Here is a 19,273-nt window from a genome sequence, read left to right as displayed (position 1 = left end):
CAAGGTACACTTGGTTTCTAAAATTTAAACATTCAGACTACAAAGAAAGATCTCTGAAATAGCTTTCTGATTTAAAAAGGAAAACGGAGAAGAGAAAAGAATGAAAAACACTAATTGCCATTAATAGGGGAACAGAAGCAGTATTAATGAAAATGCTGACTTTATTATAAAGACAATGTAATAAAAGAAAAAATATTCTACGATATGGGCTCTTCATGAAGAAGGGAAAGCGTTCTTACCTGCTGTGCAAATTCCACAATAATAGCCTTTGCTCGCTCCTCAAATTCATCTTTTGTATTCTTTTTCTGCTTCTTTAAAGTAGCAGCCACATCAGAGTCAGGGCTCTTTTTCCAATCATACAACCTATCAATCTGGAAAAAAAAAAAATTTTTTTTCCCTAAGAAACATCTCTAAAATGTTCAGAACACTAAGGAATTTAATTAAGGTTAAAAGCTCCAGAAAATTCCTAATGTATATTATATATATCCAGAAGACTGAATTATTCAGATATTTTATCATATCAAAGCCCCTTACAGCCAGCTTATTACCTGCATCCCCTCTTAAATTAGAAGCTGCTGAGGTAACATGCTGCCCACCAGCCTCCAACCAGTTCATGAGAGGCTGCCATTTGTTTGCAAAAGATGAGATCCTAGAATTACCCTAAGACTATTAACATATGTTGTCGGAATTCTAAAACGGTTTTAAGTAGTAGACAGGAACAAGGATTAATTACAACAAGTACCATTACCAGAAAAATTATATATGAGAAAACAGAAAAAATAATTATTTCCTATCTCAGAGAATAACCCTTTTTAATTGTTTTATTGCTCAAATTAGGATTTAATATGTTTAATCAAATAATCTATATTTCCTCACATTTCAAAAGAGTGATAAATTGGTATAGAGAGGAAATTATTAATAGTAAAAACAAACAAACAAAAAGCATAATCTGTTGGCTCAGCCTAGAGTGATAATATAAAGATTACCAACCTGAATGCTACTGAGGAGAAAAATCAGAAAGTAGAAATAGACCCAGAAACCAACCAAGATGATGAAACTAACATACCAGGTCCTTAAAATAGTTTTTATGAATATACACAATGACTTTAAAGGAAAAACACAAAACTTGTAAAGCTAAAAAATATATGAAATCTGAAATGAAGAATTCACTGGATGAACTTAACAGCAAATTGCATATTGCAAAAGAAAAGATTAGTGACCTTTAAGATATAGCAATAAAAACTATCCCAACTGAAGCATATAGATAAAAAAGGATGGAAGAAAGAAAGAAAAAAAAAAACTTCACTTATGGGACAACATTAAGAGAATTAAGTTCTAGAAAAGTCCTAGAATTCTATCAAACACTTAATGAAAGAGGATGTGAGAAAAGAGAGCATAAAAATATCTGAGTAACAACCAAGAATTTTAAAAAACTGGTGACGAGTATAAATACATATATCTAAGAAAATCAAGCCCAAGTAAGATAAACATAAGTAAAACTATTATATAATTTTATTGACGAAACCCTTAAAAGAAAACAGTCTTAAAAGCTGCCAAAGAAAAAAAGAGACATTACATACAGGGGAACAAAGAATGACTACAGATAAAAGCCAGAAAGCAATGATGATGAAAGAAAAAAATATTTTTTAAACCTAGAATTCTATATCAGGTAAAAACATTCAGAAAATACTTTGAACTAAATGATAATAAAAACACAACATGCCTAAGCAGTGCTTTTAACAGTGATAAGCAGACTTCTAAATGCTTATATTAGAAAAGAAAAAATATCTGAAATGAACAATCTAGGCTTCTATCTTAAGAAATCAGAAAAAGAAGAGCAAATGAAAACAAAAGTAGAAAGAAGGAAATGATGAAAATTAACACTGAAAATCAATAAAATATAAAATAAACAATGGAGAACATCAATAAAACTAAAAGCTGCTTCTTTGAAAGACACAAACTTCTATACTGACAAAAGAAAAATAAAAAAACTAAGTAACCTACACCCACTAAAGAAATTCCACGCTGATGTTGCTTTACTGGTGAATTCTACCAAACACTTAAAGAAAAAATATTTCCACACAAACTCCTTCAGAAAATAAAGCAGAAAATATTTCTCAACTCATTGTATGAGGCCAACATTACTCTGATATCAAAACCAGACAAAAGACATTATAAGAAAACTACATACCAAAATCACTCATGAATACAGACACAAAAATCTCCAACAAAAAAATTAGCAAATCAATATATGAAAAATCTAATACATCATGACCAAATGGGGTTTATTCCAGTAATGCAAGGTTGGTGTAACATTTAAAAAACTGAACGGGACATTCACATGTTAAAAACTGATTCTAGAAACAGACGTTACACCCTTCACAAATATTAACTCAGAATGGATCACAGACCTAAATGTAAAATACAAAAGTCTAAAACTCCTAGAAGATAACACAGGAGAAAACCTAGATGACCTCAGCTATGATACTGACTGTTTAGATAAAACAGCAAAGGCACAAACTATGAAAGAATGAATTGATAAGGTAGACTTCACTAAAATTAGAAACTTTTGGATACAGTGTCAACATGGTGGTGTAGATGGACTCTGAACTCACCTCCTCCCATGGACACAACAAATTTAGAACTACTCTTGAACAATTACCCCGGAGAGGGAACTGAAAACTAGATAAAAACAACCCTCACAACAAGGGACAGGGTTGACTGAGGTGGAAGAGGCAGAAATTCCTTTCTGGAGAGAAAAAAGCGACCTTTTAGCCACAGTGCCTCATAGCCAGACAAGAGCAACCTTAAGGTACGAAGCCATCCCAGGAGCAGTGAGGGATCTAAGTGGGAGAGGATTACAAAATAAGCAACTTCTGGACTCAGCACAACCGAGACAAGTGTCATAATATCTGGCTTTCTTGGTTATTAAGTACAGTGGGGAATACTCCAAGAAAAGCTATCAGACATAAGGAAAAAAAGCCTGCTCTTAAAGGGCCCATGCACAAATTCACCCACTTTGGGAAGCAATGTAAACTCGCCAGAAAGAAAGGTGCACAGTCCTTTGGTGAAAAGAGACTCACTTGACAGGCTCTGGGTTCATCTTGGTGAGAGGTGAGACCTCCCCAGAGACTGAGACATTGGTGGCAGCCCTTACTGTGACCTACTACAGGCCTGCTGACACAGATGCTGGCAGATGCGATTGGAGTTCTTCCCCAGGCCTGTTAGCGCAGGGATCTGCCCCATCCACTAGAGCACCGATTTAATCCAGCACAGCCAGGGCAGGCAGCCCATCCTAGGGACTGGCCACACGCAACAGAAATCCCCTGGGGAAACTGTGGACCCACATAGGCAGGGTGCCTGGAACCTCTGCAGCCAGGCAAGTGGGTCCACTTCTGCAGGGCAGGGCGTGTGTGAGGGGCAGGTCTCCATTGGTGGAGTGTGTGGGGCCTCTGCAGTGGGGCGATTGTGTCCACTTCAGTGAGTTGGGGTGCACTCATGGGGCAGGACTGTGTTGAGGGTGTGTGTGGCCCTGTGGGTGGTAGGGCTTGTCAGCTGCAGCAGACTTGTGCTTCTCAAACAGCCACAGAGGGGACTGGCCCCACCTTCCAAAGGCTGAAACAACTGGGTGCTCCCATGGCTGGGGCACTCACTGCAACCCACTCACCTACAACCCTGAGAGAACTGACAACAGCCTTGCAGGCTGGAGGCCTAAAGCAACTGTAAGACCCTGAGTTTAGCAACCAGCCATGCTGGGGGCCTACTCACTTAACAGAAAAACTGCAACAGGAATGTGCTATTGGACCTTGCAGCCAACTGCACTGGGGCTCCCCATGCCCGATAATGTGACTGAAGGGTCCACAGCAGCCACACACAGCTGAGCATTACAACCAGCCGGGCAGGGGGACAGCCGAGCCTGCAGCAAGAGCAACTCTGCCACAACAGGAGGACACATGTAGCCCACGTAGGGGACGCTCCTGGAACATCTGGAACTGGTGATGAGACGGAAGCACACTGCTGTGCCTCATAAGGCATCTCTTACATGAGGCCACCTCTCCAAGATCAGGAGATGTAGCTGACCTATCTAAAATACAGATATAAGCACAGAGAAAGAGCCAAAATTTGGAGACAAAAGAATACATTCCAAGTAAGGGAACAGGACAAAACCCCAGAAAAAGAACTAAATGAAACAGAGATAAACAACCTACCTGACAAATCAGAGTTCAAACTAAGAGTCATAAGGATGCTCACTGATCTTGGGAGAAGAACGGATGAACTCAGTGAGAACTTCAACCAAGAATTGGGAAATATAAAAAAGAACCAATCAGAAATGAAGAACACAACACAGGAAATGAAAAATTCACTAGAGAGACTCAATAGCAGAGCAGAATGATACAGAAGAATGGATCAGCAAGCTGGACAAAAGACTAAAGGATATCAGCCAAGCTTTAGAACAGGTAAAAGAGAAAAGAATTAAAAAGAACAAGGACAGTCTAAGGGACCTCTGGGACAACATCAACCACACTATCATCCATATTATAGGTGTCCCAGAAGAGAGAGAGAAAGGGGCAGAGAACCTATCTGAAGAAATAATAGCAGAAAACTTTCCTAACCTAAGGAAGAAAACAGACCTTTAGGTACAGGAAGCACAGAGAGCACCAAACAAGATAAACCCACAGGCCTGCACCAAGACATATTATAATTAAAATGCCCAGAACTAAAGATAAAGAGAGACCTTTAAAAGCTGCAAGAGAGGGGGCGGCCCCGTGGCTTAGTGGTTAAGTGCGCGTGCTCCGCTGTTGGTGGCCCGGGTTCGGATCCTGGGCGTGCACCGACACGCTGCTTCTCTGGCCATGCTGAGGCCGCGTCCCACGTACAGCAACTAGAAGGATGTGCAGCTATGACACACAACTATCTACTGGGGCTTTGGGGGAAAATAAATAAATAAAATTTTAAAAAAATTAAAATAAAAATAAAAAATAAAAGCTGCAAGAGAAAGGCAACAAGTTACATACAAAGAAACCTCATAAGCCTATCAGCTGACTTCTCAGCAAACACCTTACAGGATAGAAGGGAGTGGCATGATATATTTAAAGTGCTGAAAGGAAAAAACCTACAGCCAAGAATATCCCACCCGACAAGGTTATCATTCAGAATGGAAGGAGAGATAAAGAGTTTACCAGACAAACAAAAACTAAAGGAATTTATCACCAAGAAACCAGCTGTACAAGAAACGCTAAATGGATTTATTTAAGTGGAAAAGAGAAGACTACAAATAGGAATAAGAAAATTAACCCCCCCCCAAAAGCAATAAAATCACTGGTAAGGCAAATATACAGGAAATGTAGCAGATCGACCACCTATGAAGCGAATATGAAGGTCAAAAGACAAAAGTACTAAAATTATCTATTTCCATAACAAGAGGGTAATGGACACACATGCACAAAAAAAGAGGTTAGATATGATATCAAAAACATAACGTGGGAAGAGGGGAGTAAAGGAGTAGAGCTTTTAGAAAGAGGTCAAACTAAGGAGACCATCAATACAATATAGGTTGCTATATACGTAGGTTATTATATGTCAACTTCATGGTAATCACAAAACAGAAACCTGTAATAAATATACAAAACATTAAGACAAAGGAATCCAAACATAATACTAAAGAAAGCCATCAAACCACAAGGGAAGAGAGCAAGAGAAGAAGAAAGGAACAGAGAAGAACTACTAAAACACCCAGAAAAAAAGTAACAAAATGGCAATAAGTACATTCTTATCAATAGCTACTTCAAATGTCCATGGATTAAATGCTCCTATCAAAAAGCACAGGGTGGCCAACTGGATAAAAAAACAAGACCCCAAAACATTTTGCATACAAAAGACACACTTCAGACCTAAAGACACTCACAAACTGAAAGTGAAAGGATGGAAAAAGATACTCCATGCAAATGGCAATGAAAGGAAAGCTGGGCTAGCAATACTTATATCAGACAGAACAGACTTTAAAACAAAAGCTGTAACAAGAGACAAAGACGGGCACTACATAATGATCAAGGGGACAATCCAACAAGAGGTATAACACTTGTAAATATCTACACACCCAACACAGGAGCACCTAAATATATAAAGCAATTATTAACAGACATAAAAGGAGAAATAGACAGTAACACAATAATAGTAGGGGACTTTAACACTCCATTTACACCAAAGGATAGATCATCCAAACAGACGATCAATAAGAAAACATTGGCCTTAAAATGACACACTAGAACAGATGGACCTAGTAGATATATACAGAGCATTCCATCCAAAAACTGCAGAATATACATTCTTTTCAAATGTACATGGAACATTCTCCAGGATTGACGACATATTAGGCCACAAAACAAGTCTCCATAAATTTAAGAAGATTGAAATAATACCAAGCATCTGTTCTTACCACGACACTATAACACTGGAAATCAACTGCAGGAAGAAAATCAGAAAAGCCACAAATATGTGGAGATTAAACAAAATGTTATTGAACAACAACTGGGTCAATGAAGAAATCAAAGGAGATATCAAAAAATACCTAGAGACAAATGAAAATGAAAATATGACATGCCAAAATTTATGGGATACAGCAGAAGCAGATCTAAGAGGGAAGTTTATAAGAATACAGGCTTACCTCAACAAACAAGAAAAATTTCAAATAAACAATCTAACAGGGCACCTAAAGGAACTGGAAAAAGAAGAACAAAGACCAAAATCAGTAGAAGGAAGGAAATAAAAATCAAGGCAGACATAAATGAAATAGAGACTAAAAAACAAGAGAAAAAAAAAAATCGATGAAACTAAGAGCTTGTTCTTTGAAAAGATAAACACCAATGACAAGCCTCTAGCAAGACTCACCAAGAAAAAAGAGAGACGGCTCAAATAAATAAAATCAGAAACGAAATAGGAGAAATTACAATGGTGACCTCAGAAATACAAAAGATTTTAAGGGAATACTACAAAAAGCTATACACCAACAAATTGGAAAATCTAGAAGAAACAGAGAATTTGAACAGACCAATCACCAGTAAGGAGATCAAAACAGTAATCAAAAACCTTCCAGGGGCCAGCCTGGTAGCAGAGCGGTTAAGTTCGCATGTTCTGCTTTGGTGGCCCGAGGTTCACCAGTTCAGATCCTGGGCATGGACCTACTCATCACTCATCAAGCCATGCTGAGGTGGCGTCCCACAGAGAAGAACTAGAAGGACCTACAACTAGCATCTACAACAATGTACTGGGGCTTTTGGGAGAAAAAAGCAAAAGACGAGGATCGGCAACAGATGTTAGTTCAGGGCCAATCTTCCTCAAAAAATAATAAATAACCTTCCAAAAAATAAAAGTCCAGGACAAGACAACTTCCCTAGTGAATTCTACCAAACATTCAAAGAAGACTTAATACCTATCTTTCTCAAACTCTTCCAAAAAATTGAAGAGGAAGGGAAGCTTCCTAACTGATGCTACAAAGCGAACATTACTCTAATACCAAAACCAGACAAGGACAACACCAAAAAAAAAAAAAATTATAGGCCAATATCATGGATGAACATCAATGCAAAAAACCTCAACAAAATACTGGCAAATCAAATACAACAATACATTAAAAAGATCATACACCACGATCAAAGTGGGATTTATTCCAGGGATGCAAGGATGGTTCAACATTCGCAAATGAATCAATGTGATACACCACGTTAACAAAATGAAGAATAAAAATCACATGATCATCTCAAAAGATGCAGAGAAAGCATTTGACAAGAAACAGCATCCATTTATGATAAAAACTCTGAATAAAATGGGTATAGAAGGAAACTACCTCAACATAAAAAGGCCATATATGACAAACTCATAGAGATATCATTATCAATGGAGAAAAACTGAAAGCTATCCCTCTAAGAACAGGAACCAGAAAAGGATGCCCACTTTCACTACTCTTATTTAACATAGTATTGAAAGTCCCAGGCAGAGCAATCAGGTAAGAAAAAGAAATAAAAGGGATCCAAATTGGAAAGGAAGAAGTGAAACTCACTATTTGCAGATGATATGATTTTATATATGGAAAACCCTAAAGAATCCACCAAAAAACTTTTAGATTTAATAAATGAATATGGTAAAGTTGCAGGATACAAAATCAACATACAAAAATTAGTTGCATTTCTATACAGTAACAACGAAGTAACAGACAGAGAAATTAAGAATACAATCCCATTTACAATTGCAACATAAAGAATAAAACACCTAGGAATAAACTTAACAAAAGAGGTGAAAGGCCTGTTAACTGAAAACTATAAAACATTGTTGAAAGAAATTGAAAAAGACACAAAGAAATGGAAAGATGTTTCTTGCTCTTGGATTGGAAAAATTAGCATAGTTAAAATGTCCATACTTTCTAAAGCAATCTACAGATCCAATGCAATCCCTATCAAAGTTCCAACAACATTTTTCACAGAAATAGAACAAAGAATTCTAAAATTTATATGGAACAAGAGACCCCAAACAGCCAAAGGAATCCTGAGAAAAAAGAACAAAGCTGGAGGTATCACACTCCTTGATCTCAAAATATACTACAAAGCCATAGTAATCAAAATAGCATGGTACTGGCACAAAAACAGATACACAGACCAATGGAACAGAATCAAAAGCCCAGAAATAAAACCACACATTTACGGACAGCTAATTTTCGACAAGGGAGTCAAGAACATACAATGGAGAAAGGAAAGTCTCTTCAATAAACAGTGTTGGGAAAACTGGTCAGCAACATGCCAAAGAATGGAAGTAGAGCATTATCTTACACCATACACAAAAATTAACTCACAACAGATTAAGGACTTGAATGTAAGACCTGAAACCATGAAAATTCTAGAAGAAAACATAGGCAGTACGCTCTTCAACATCAGTCCTAGCAGCATATTTTCAAGCACCATGTCTGACCGGGCAAGGGAAACAACAGAAAAAAATAAACAAATGGGACTACATCAAACTAAAAAGCTTCTGCACAGCAAAAGAAACCACCAACAAAACGAAAAGACAACCTAACAATTGGGAGAAGACATTTGCAAACCATACATCTGATAAGCGGTTAATATCCAAACCATATAAAGAACTCATACATCTCAACAACAAAAAAACTAACAACCCAATAAAAAAATGAGCAAAAGATCTGAACAGACATTTCTCCAAAGAAGATATACAGATGGCCAAGAGGCATATGAAAAGATGTTCAACATCATTAACTATCAGGGAAATGCAAATCAAAACTACAATGAGATATCACCTCACGCCCGTCAGAATGGCTATAATTAACAAGACAGGAAATAACAAGGGTTGGAGAGGATGTGGAGAGAAGGGAACTCTGATACACTGCTGGCAGGAGTGCAAACTGGTGCAGGCACTAGGGAAAAGAGTATGGAGATTTCTCAAAAAGTTAAGAATAGAACTACCACACAATCCAGCTATTCCACTGCTGGGTATTTACCCAAAGAACATGAAAGCACAAATGCATAAAGATATATGCACCCCTATGTTCACTGTGGCATTATTCACAATACCCAAGACTTGGACGCAACCTAGGTGCCCACCAAGGGACGAATGGATAAAGAAGATGGTGTATATATACACAATGGAATACTACTTAGCTATAAAAAGGATGAAATCTGGCCATCTGTGACAACATGGATGGACCTTGCGGCTATTAGGCTAAGCAAAATAAGTGAGAGGGAGAAAGTCAAATACCGTATGATCTCACTCATAAATAGATGATAAAAACAACCAACAAACACACAGAGACAGAGATTGGATTGATGGTTACCAGAGGGGAAAGGGGGAAGGGAAGAGGGCGAAAGGGGTTATTAGGCACATGTGTATGGTGATATACGGTAGTTAGTCTTTGGGTGGTGAACATGATGTAATCTACACAGAAATCAAAATATAATGATGTATACCCGAAATGTATATAATGTTATAAACCAATGTTACCACAATAAGAACAAACAAACAAAACTTCTGCTGTGCTAAAGAGAGAGACGACAAGCCACAGACTGAGAGAAAACATCTGCAAAGACACATCTGATAAAGGAATGGTATCCAAAATGTACAAAGAACTCTTAAAACTCAACAATAAGAAAACAAAGAATCCAATTGAAAAATAGGCCAAAGAGCTTAACAGACACTTCACCAAAGAAAATATACAGGCGGCAAATAAGAACGTGAAAAATGTTCCACATCTTATGTCACCAGGCAAACACAAATTAAAATGATACATCACTGCACACCTATTAGAATGGCCAAAATCCAAAACACTTATAATACTAAATGTTGGTGAGGATGTGGAGCAACAGGAACTCTCATTCATTGCTGGTGGGAATGCAAAATGGTACAGCCACTTTGGAAGACTGGCAGTTTCTTACAACTAAACATACTCTTAGCATACGATCCAGTCATCATGCTCCTTGGAATTCATCCAGAGGAGCTGAAAACTTATGTCCACACAAAAACCTACACACGGATGTTTATAGCAGCTTTATTCATAACTGCCAAAACCTGGAAGCAACCAAGATGTTCTTCAGCAGGTGAATGGATAAATAAACTGGTACATTCAGACAATGGTACATTATTCAGCATTAAAAAAAATGAGCTATCAAGCCATGGAAGAAACTTTAATGTGTATTACTAAGTGAAAGAAGCCAACCTAGAAGGGCTACATACTGTAGGATTCCAATTATATAATATTCTGGAAAAGGCAAAACTATGGAGACACTGAAAAGATCAGTGGTTGCTGGGGGGGGGGGGGGGGATGAATAGGCAGAGCCTATTCAACCCCAGTATATAGGGGGTGTTGAAAACGGGAGTGGTGTGCATGCATGGAAGCATGGGCATATGGGAAAGCTATGTATTTTCCCCTCAATTTTGCTGTGAACCTCAAACTGTTTGGGAAAAAAAAATAGTATTAATAACAAATAGTATTAATAACAAATAAAGCCCCCCAAAAATATCAACAGTAATTCATGTTATTACAGAATAAAGGAGAAAAGCCATGTGAACATCTCAAGAGATGCAGAATAAGCACCTGACAAAAAAAACAAGAACAATTCACGACTTTAAAAAAAAACAAAAACACTCTAAGCATCCCAGGAATAGAAGGGAACTTTCTCAACTTAATAAAGTGCATTTACAAAAAAACCTACAGCTGATATCATACTCAACAGTGAAAGACTAAGCACTTTATACCCCTAAGATCAGGAAGAAAGCAAGGATGTCTGTCATCACTTCTATTCAACATTGTTCTAGAAAGTCTAGTTAGTGCAGTAAAGCAGAAAAAAATTTACAAATGATACAGATAAGGTAAAAAGTTTAATAGCCTTTATTTACAGATAACATAATCATATGTATAGAAAATCCCACATGATCTACAAAAGAAGCTACTAGGTGTAATCAGTGAACTTAAGTCACAAGATAAAAAGTCAATATACAAAAATCAACTGTATTTCTACATAAAAGTGACAATTAGAAACCCAAATTTTTAAAATGCTATTTACAACAGCATCAAAACCATGACATACTAGGGATAAATTTAGAAAAATACATCCAACACATGGACAATGAAACTATAAAATATTGCCAAGAGAAAGTAAAGACCTAAGTAAATGTAGAGAGAGATCATGTTCAATGATAAGACTCAATTTTTTTAAAAACATGAATTCTAGAACTTATCTACAGATTAAATACAATCCCAATCAAAATCCTGGAAGGCTTTCTGTAGAAACTAAGAAGTTTTTTTTTTTTTTTTGTGAGGAGGATCAGCCCTGAGCTAACATCCATGCTAATCCTCCTCTTTTTTTTTTGCTGAGGAAGACCGGCTCTGAGCTAACATCTATTGCCAATCCTCCTCCTTGTTTTTCCCCAAAGCCCCAGTAGATAGTTGTATGTCATGGTTGCACATCCTTCTAGTTGCTGCATGTGGGACGTGCCCTCAGCATGGCCAGAGAAGCGGTGTGTTGGTGCGCACCTGGGATCCGAACCCGGGCCGCCAGCAGCGGAGTGCGAGCACTTAACTGCTAAGCCACAGGGCCGGCCCCCTAAGAAGCTGATTCTAAACTTTATATGGAAATTCAAGGACCCTAAAATAACCAAAACAATTTTGAGAAAAAGTTGAAGAACTTACCACTATCTGTTTTCAAGACATTACTATGAAACTACAATAATCAAGACAGCGTAGTAGCGGCATAACAATGGACATAGAGGTCAATGGAAGAGAAGATAAACACTGAGAACAGACATATATACATGGCCAATTAATTTTCAACAAAGATTCCAAACTAACTCAATGGGTAAAGTATAATCTTTTCACCAAAGGGTTTTCAACCAGATATTCATATGGAAAAGATTAATCTTGACTCTTACCTCACACCATGCACAAAAATTAACTAAAAACATCACAGATCTAAAAGTTAAATATCTAGAAACAATGAAGAAAATTTTCATGAACTTGTGGTGGGAAAAGATTACTTACATAGAACACAAGAAACATAAATTATAAAATATTTCTCATAAATTGATTTCAACAAAATTAGAAATTTCTGCTCTTCAAAACAGATCATTAAGAAAATGAAAAACCAAGTCCTTGACTACAAGAATGTATCTACAATACACATAACTGACAAAGGACTTATATCTACACTATATAAAGAAGTCTTACAATTCAGCAATAAGACAACAATCTAATAAAAAATGAGCAAAGGATTTTAAACAGATACTTCACAAAGAGATGGCAAATAAGTACAGGAAAAGATGTTTGATGCCATTAGTCATCATGGAAATGTAAATTAAACCACAATAATTGAGCACTTCACACTTAATTAGAATGGCTACAGGTGGGGCAAGTGTTGGCAAGAAAGTGCAGAAACTGGGACTCTTACATATTGCTGGTTAAAATGTAAAAAGGTACAATCTCTGGGAGAATGTGTCATTTTCTCATAATGTTGAACATATACATACCACATGACCCAGCAATTCTATTCCTAAATATTTACTCACAAATGTCTACACAGACTTGTGTAGAAACGTTCATAGCTGCTTCATTAATAACCTAAAATTGGAATCAATCCAAATGTCTTTCAATAGGTAAATGGATAACGTGTGGTACTACTTAGATAATGAAATATTACTCAACAATAAAAAGGAACAACCTATGATACATGCAACAGGAATAAATTTATAACATGAGTAGTGAAAAATACCAGTCTCAAAAAATTACATACTGTATAATTCCATTAATATGAAATTACAGAACAAGCAAAACTCGTCTATAGTGACAAAAAGACGATCAGTGGTTCTTTGAGGTTGAAGAAGGGGACAGACTGTAAAAAAAACATAAGGGAACATTCTGAGAATATGGAGATGGTCTATATTCTCAATGGTGGTGGTTATGGATGTGTATAAATTTATCAAAATACACTGAACTTAGCATGAGTACATTTTCTTATATGAAAGTTATACTATGATATATTTTTTAATCACAAAAAATTAGGAAGCATGTTTTCACAATTTAATTTTTCAGAAGAAGAGCTTACCTTATTGAGCGCAACAATAAAGGGACATTTTTTGGATTTCAGAAGGTTGATAGATTCAATTGTCTGGGGCTCCAAACCATGCATAATATCAACAACTAAAATGGCAATATCACAAAGAGAGCTTCCTCTGTTTCTCAGATTACTGTTGAAAAGAGGGAAAAAAATGCATAAATAGAAATCTTGAAATTAATACTTCTACTTAGTAAAGAAACTTAAAATTTTAATTTCTTTGTAAAACCTAAACAAAAAGAACAAAATCAAGTACATGCATTAAATTCAAGTGCCATTAGCCCTTAACTTGCCAAATGCTTATCTGACAGACAGTGAATTGACATCAGTTGGAATGAGTTAGTTCCAGAAGTTACTCCAATATTTCTGCCAATTTTACTGACCAAGTTTTTTGCGCTAAGGAATATGGCCAAGAGGCAACAGGATGAAATTCCACCTATAATGGGTTTCACAGGAGATAGACCAGGTACGTATTAGGATTTGCTCTTTCAAAATAGAAAAGACTTCTCTCTATAAAAAACAAGTATCCAAATAAACTACTACTAAATCAGTAAGGCACAGATGAGGATTGGTAGTTAGAGGGACCACATTTCTCAAAATACTACCCAAAGATAATGACTAGTCAGACCTTCTCATTGAACTTTTAGACTTAATGGTTTCAAGCAGTTTGCTTGATGACAAAAGACTAAAATCGCTCTTACCTGAAAGACTCATGTCCAGGAGTATCAATAATCAGCATTCCTGGAATCCGTACGTTCTCTCTATCAAACTAGAAAAGGTGGGGAAAAGTGGAGAGCTTAAGAAAACCAAAACAATGAATGCTTCTTTACAAAGCAATTATTCTGCCATGAAAACTTAAAAAAAGCAACATTTCCTTTTCTAAATGAACTGTTTCAAAAGTCAGTGAGTCAACCAGCAAAACATAACAGTTAATATTTTCATTAATATCAAAAGGAGTTTTCCAGAAAAAAACTGAAAAGAGAAAGTATTCCCCTTGTTCAGGTTACCAAACTACAGTGTAGTCTAAATTTGAGCAGAGTATTAGTAAGTAACAAATGACAGAGCAGTCACCTGAGAGTGATTATTTATAAAAAGCTGACACACAAGAGGTTCTTAGTATTTGGAAAATTCATCTGGTCCAATTTTAAAGCAACTCTAAACTCTAAAAAATATCCCAAAGTATGTTTAAATAAAACTTACCACATTGACCTAAAACATTAAAGAATAAATTCATATCCTGCTTTATTCAAATAACATCATAAACACTTGATTTTCTTGATACAAGTACATAAATGAATGGAAACAACATCACAACAGGACTGATATGGACTTTCTCAAAGAGTAGCACTGACCAACAGATCTCTCTCACACACACACACACAAAATTTTTTTTTTATTTTGCTTATCTATACTTTTTGTCAATCTTCAACTGATTTTTCAAAATCTTATCTCCTGATCTAGGTCAAAATGATTCAAATGTAAAATATTTCAAATCTGCATTCTGGTGGGCTTAAACCAACATTCACTGAGCACCATAATTATTTCCACTTAGTGTCTGGTATACAAACAACATAATTACAAATGTCATATAAAGATCATCCTGAGAACTTTACTACATGCCTAATAAAAATCACGCTTTTTAACTATGTTCTAAAATAATGCCAGATTTCAAATTCTGGCAACTAGTGTAATAAGTAATGTTATGAATTCCCCAATGACTAACAGATAGAGAAATACCAGATAAAATACAACCCAAATAAATTTTAAATTATAAATCTGAAAAACTGTAATTCAAGAAAACTGTCCAAAAATAAAGATTTTAAACTACATACTGAAATGGAACACCACATAACTGGAAAATTGACCCAGAACAACCAACACCAAGATGTAAAAAAACCACATTACTTGTAAGAGGATGAAAACCAGCTTGTGATCAAACTTGAAAGGCAATACTGTATGCGAGAAGAAATTGGAGTAACATTTAATATTACTTAAGGAAAAAAAAATGTGAACCAAGGATTTTATATGTAGCCAACTGACTTTCCAAGATGAAGGCCACAAAGTTCAGTATTCAACAAACTCAAGGAATATTGAGTTTTATATTAAAAAAACTCAAGGAATCTTACTCTCTTTATTCTTTCCTTAGGAATCTACCAGAAAACAAGTTCATAAAACAATCTCAAACAAACAAAACAAAAACTGGAGAGACAAGCTCACAGGCCCTTTCTATATACAGAACTAAGACTAAATAATGAATAAAGGGAGAGATTAGCATGTAATAATATATGCTCTGTATGTCAGTTACCAATTTATTGCTTCTCAGTTCCAAATTTACCACTTTCACCTGCTCTGTGATAATGAAACGGGAGAATTATTTACAAGGCCCAATTCCAGGTCTGAAGCACGTTATATGTAAGATGAGCCTACAACATCCTGCTATACCAGACAGCACAGATGCAACCAAAGACTGGTAAGACTACTAGAATTGTATCCAAAAGACTCAAGAGCCAACTCCTGGGCAAAGATGGGACTATCTCAGCACAATAATAACTGAAATGGATTAAAACACAGTAAATACCTTTAAATCCATGAGTTTATAATAATTCAAAACCAAACCAAATTGGTCACTCTTTATTTTAAAAGCTAGTAAAATAAAGGTAAAGGATAAGGTGTTTATTCTGCCTTTCCTAAACATACTATCACTGAGTACCCAAATAGATATGGGTAGAATTTCTCTATAGAAGTAATCCAATAAATACAGATGGATGATAGGCTTGGAATATCAAGATTTTGCAACCCCTAACACATTAAAAGGTAGATATTATTTTAAAAGTTACTCCTGGGTGGAAGAAGGTTTTGATTGGAAAGGGGCATACAAGGTTCTATCTCCTAACATGGGTGACACAAAGGGTGTTTGCATTCTAATAATTCATTAAGCTTTAATGTCATTAATTTTCTGTATCATGTTATATTTAGCATAAATAAACTGAATATCTCCAAAGCAGAGAAAATAAGAGAGACGAAGAAAATACAATCAATTTGATAGAAGGAAAAAAGAGTGGAGGAGGGAACGGAAGTTTTAAGCGTTGAGATCTATGGGCAAGTGTTAAGACATGGAGGGGAATGACATACTTTAACTTCAGAATAGCGATTGTCTCTTGGAGCAAGAGGGAAGGAAATGGCATGTAAAAGCTCCTACAATACTTTTTGTTTTATTTCTTTAAAAAAAAAATCTGAAGCAAAATAGGGCAAAATGGCATACATGTTAAGTACAATTGGTGAGCATATGAGTTTGTTATACTATTTTTCCATTTGAAATAGTTTATACTTGAATTTTTGTTAGAGATTAAAACACACGAAGTATAGTGTACTTACATTTTTAATCATCTTAGTCTGTTCGTTAATAGCTTCAAGGGGAACATTGGTGGCTCCAATTTGCTGCGTGATACCACCTGCTTCACCATCCTGTACGTGCGTGTGACGGAGCTGGGATAAGACAGCACGTTCAGATTTGTATTTCAAAATGCAAAAATAAGGCAAAAGCAATAAGAAAGTAGCAACTTATTAATTTACTGTAAACACAATTGCCTATACGTGCTATGCTTTCTATGAGCTTTTTATAAGGTATCATTCATTTAAAAAGTTATATCAATGCATAACAAGACTTTCTTACTTTATCTAGAATTTTTGTCTTCCCTGTGTCCACATGTCCAAGGACACAAATAATAGGGGCTCTTAGCTTTTCTGTATTTACGTTTTTACTATGTTCAAGTCGCCGTTTCTAGGAATGAAAAAAAAAATCACAAAATTAAATATTATTTCAAACCCATACTATCATTATCTTCCTTTAAATTATTTTGCCTTGACAAGAGAATGACACAACTTTCATCCAAGTTATTCGTTGATTTAAGTACATGTAAATTGCATTTTACAATGTGAACTTTACAATCTAATTCCCATCACAGTACCTTTGGACAAGGAAAAACCCGTTTAGAACAGATTTCAGAATAGAACTGTTAAATACAAATAAGCATGGTGTAAAGTGTTGACTTCAACTTTCTGAACACTTTTGCACATGGCTAATTTAATGGAATATAATGAGTAGAAAAGAATTGATCTTTCTTTCATTACCATACAGTACAACCTCTAACATATGTGGGGGTTTATACAAAAAGAGATATACTCTTGTATTCAAAAAATTTCATTAAAACTTAACTGTTAAAAATGTTAAAGCAATTTCAAAACTTTATTGTACAAATGCTATAAAACCTTTCAATTAGGAGAGTTTATTTTAAGCCTCAGCCTAAGATGTCTGATGACATTTTTTACCTTTTTAAGGTACCACTAATTTAAGCATGATAGAAGGAAAAGGATTCAAGCTGGTCCTTGAACCACAATGTGTTTCTCTGTAGCATTTACCTAAATACTTAGCTTTCTGAGAACCAAACAAGAACACATCCCAGCAGTTCTTTGGAATGTCAACCTTTCGAGTACAGTAAAGCCGGCATTCAAAAGACATACGACTTTCATCAAAACTCTGAAGTAATGCTATTTACAAAACTATTTTCCATCTAAAAACCATTTTTGTAAGAATCCTTTACTTTCTACCATCAGACACTGGATCTTTCTGTGGAAATTGTCATGAAAAAATGTTTTGGAAGGTCAAAAGTGACATATGAGTTATTTACTAGCAAAGAGTAGTACACAACAGCTTCACAGTATGTACAACTCAAATGTGAATATCATGACCTTAGTTAGCATTGGATATGGTTGAAAATGACCTATCTGGTTGCATAGAATCACGTAGGTAGAGACCCCTATCCACAACGGAGGTTCTTCCTCAGGAAGTCTAGGGTGAATTTCAGAAAATTATAATATGTAGCAAGGTTTTAGAACCATCAAGTTTGTTATGAACTGAACTGTCTCTCTCCCAAATTCATACACTGAAGCCCTACCCCCAATGTGACTATTTGGAGACAGGGCCTTTAAGTAGGTAATTCCAAGTTAAATGAGGTCATAAGGGTAAGGCCCTAATCCGACAGGACTGGTGTCCTTATAAGAGGAGGAGAAATCAAAAATCTCTGAGCACACACAGGGGAAAGGCCACGTGAGGATTCAGGAAGAAGGCAGCCATCTGTAAGCGAGGAAGGAGCCCTCACCAGAAAATAACCCTGCTGGCTCTTCAATCTGGAACTTCTAGCCTCAAGAACTGTCAGAAAATAAATTTCTGTTGCTTAAGCCACCCAGTCTGTGGTATTTTGTTATGGCAGCCCAGAAGATTACTACAAAGTCAAATTAGGATCCTTCTATAAAATGGAGTACCATATGCAGCTATTAAAGGTACTGAGACAGGACTTCTTGAATGATGGAATGAGGAGCTCAGCAAATCCCTTCCCCGAAAAGAAAAGATAAAACTGGACAAAACAATCAAAACAACCACTTAAAGATTCTAGAAATTGGCAAAAGGCATATAACAAATTGAAAGACATTTAATTCAAGAAAATCTACTAACTGTCAGTGAAAGCAATGGAAGCCTGTGGAGTTTTAGACTGGAGTTGCTCCATCACACTCCTTTCATTCCGACAGCAATATGGGGTAAAAGTGGTATGAGACAGACGGACAGGGGGTTTCACGCCTCAGAGCACTGTCAAAAACAGTAGTGACCTCAA

At 36.1% G+C, this 19,273-nt stretch overlaps 1 protein-coding gene across 2 annotated transcripts in view; it reads right to left on the bottom strand.

The window, feature by feature from the left end:
• The window catches only part of EIF5B (eukaryotic translation initiation factor 5B), an 83,469-nt gene that overhangs the window by 10,298 nt on the left and 53,898 nt on the right, over window positions 1-19,273 (bottom strand). For both annotated transcript variants that reach the window (XM_004435851.3, XM_014791666.2), the window contains exons 11-15: window positions 17,278-17,385; window positions 16,980-17,090; window positions 14,306-14,373; window positions 13,596-13,737; window positions 240-371 (exon numbers count right to left, since the gene is read on the bottom strand). In XM_004435851.3, coding sequence (XP_004435908.1) covers window positions 240-371; window positions 13,596-13,737; window positions 14,306-14,373; window positions 16,980-17,090; window positions 17,278-17,385 — 561 coding nt within the window. The remainder of the gene's footprint in view (window positions 1-239; window positions 372-13,595; window positions 13,738-14,305; window positions 14,374-16,979; window positions 17,091-17,277; window positions 17,386-19,273) is intronic.

This window comes from Ceratotherium simum, chromosome 40, assembly GCF_057802395.1.
Source record: "Ceratotherium simum simum isolate JZ-2026a chromosome 40, ASM5780239v1, whole genome shotgun sequence".
In the NCBI taxonomy this organism is placed as follows: domain Eukaryota; kingdom Metazoa; phylum Chordata; class Mammalia; order Perissodactyla; family Rhinocerotidae; genus Ceratotherium; species Ceratotherium simum.
Note: the sequence above shows the minus strand (reverse complement) of the source record. Positions and strands in the feature narration are given on the sequence as shown.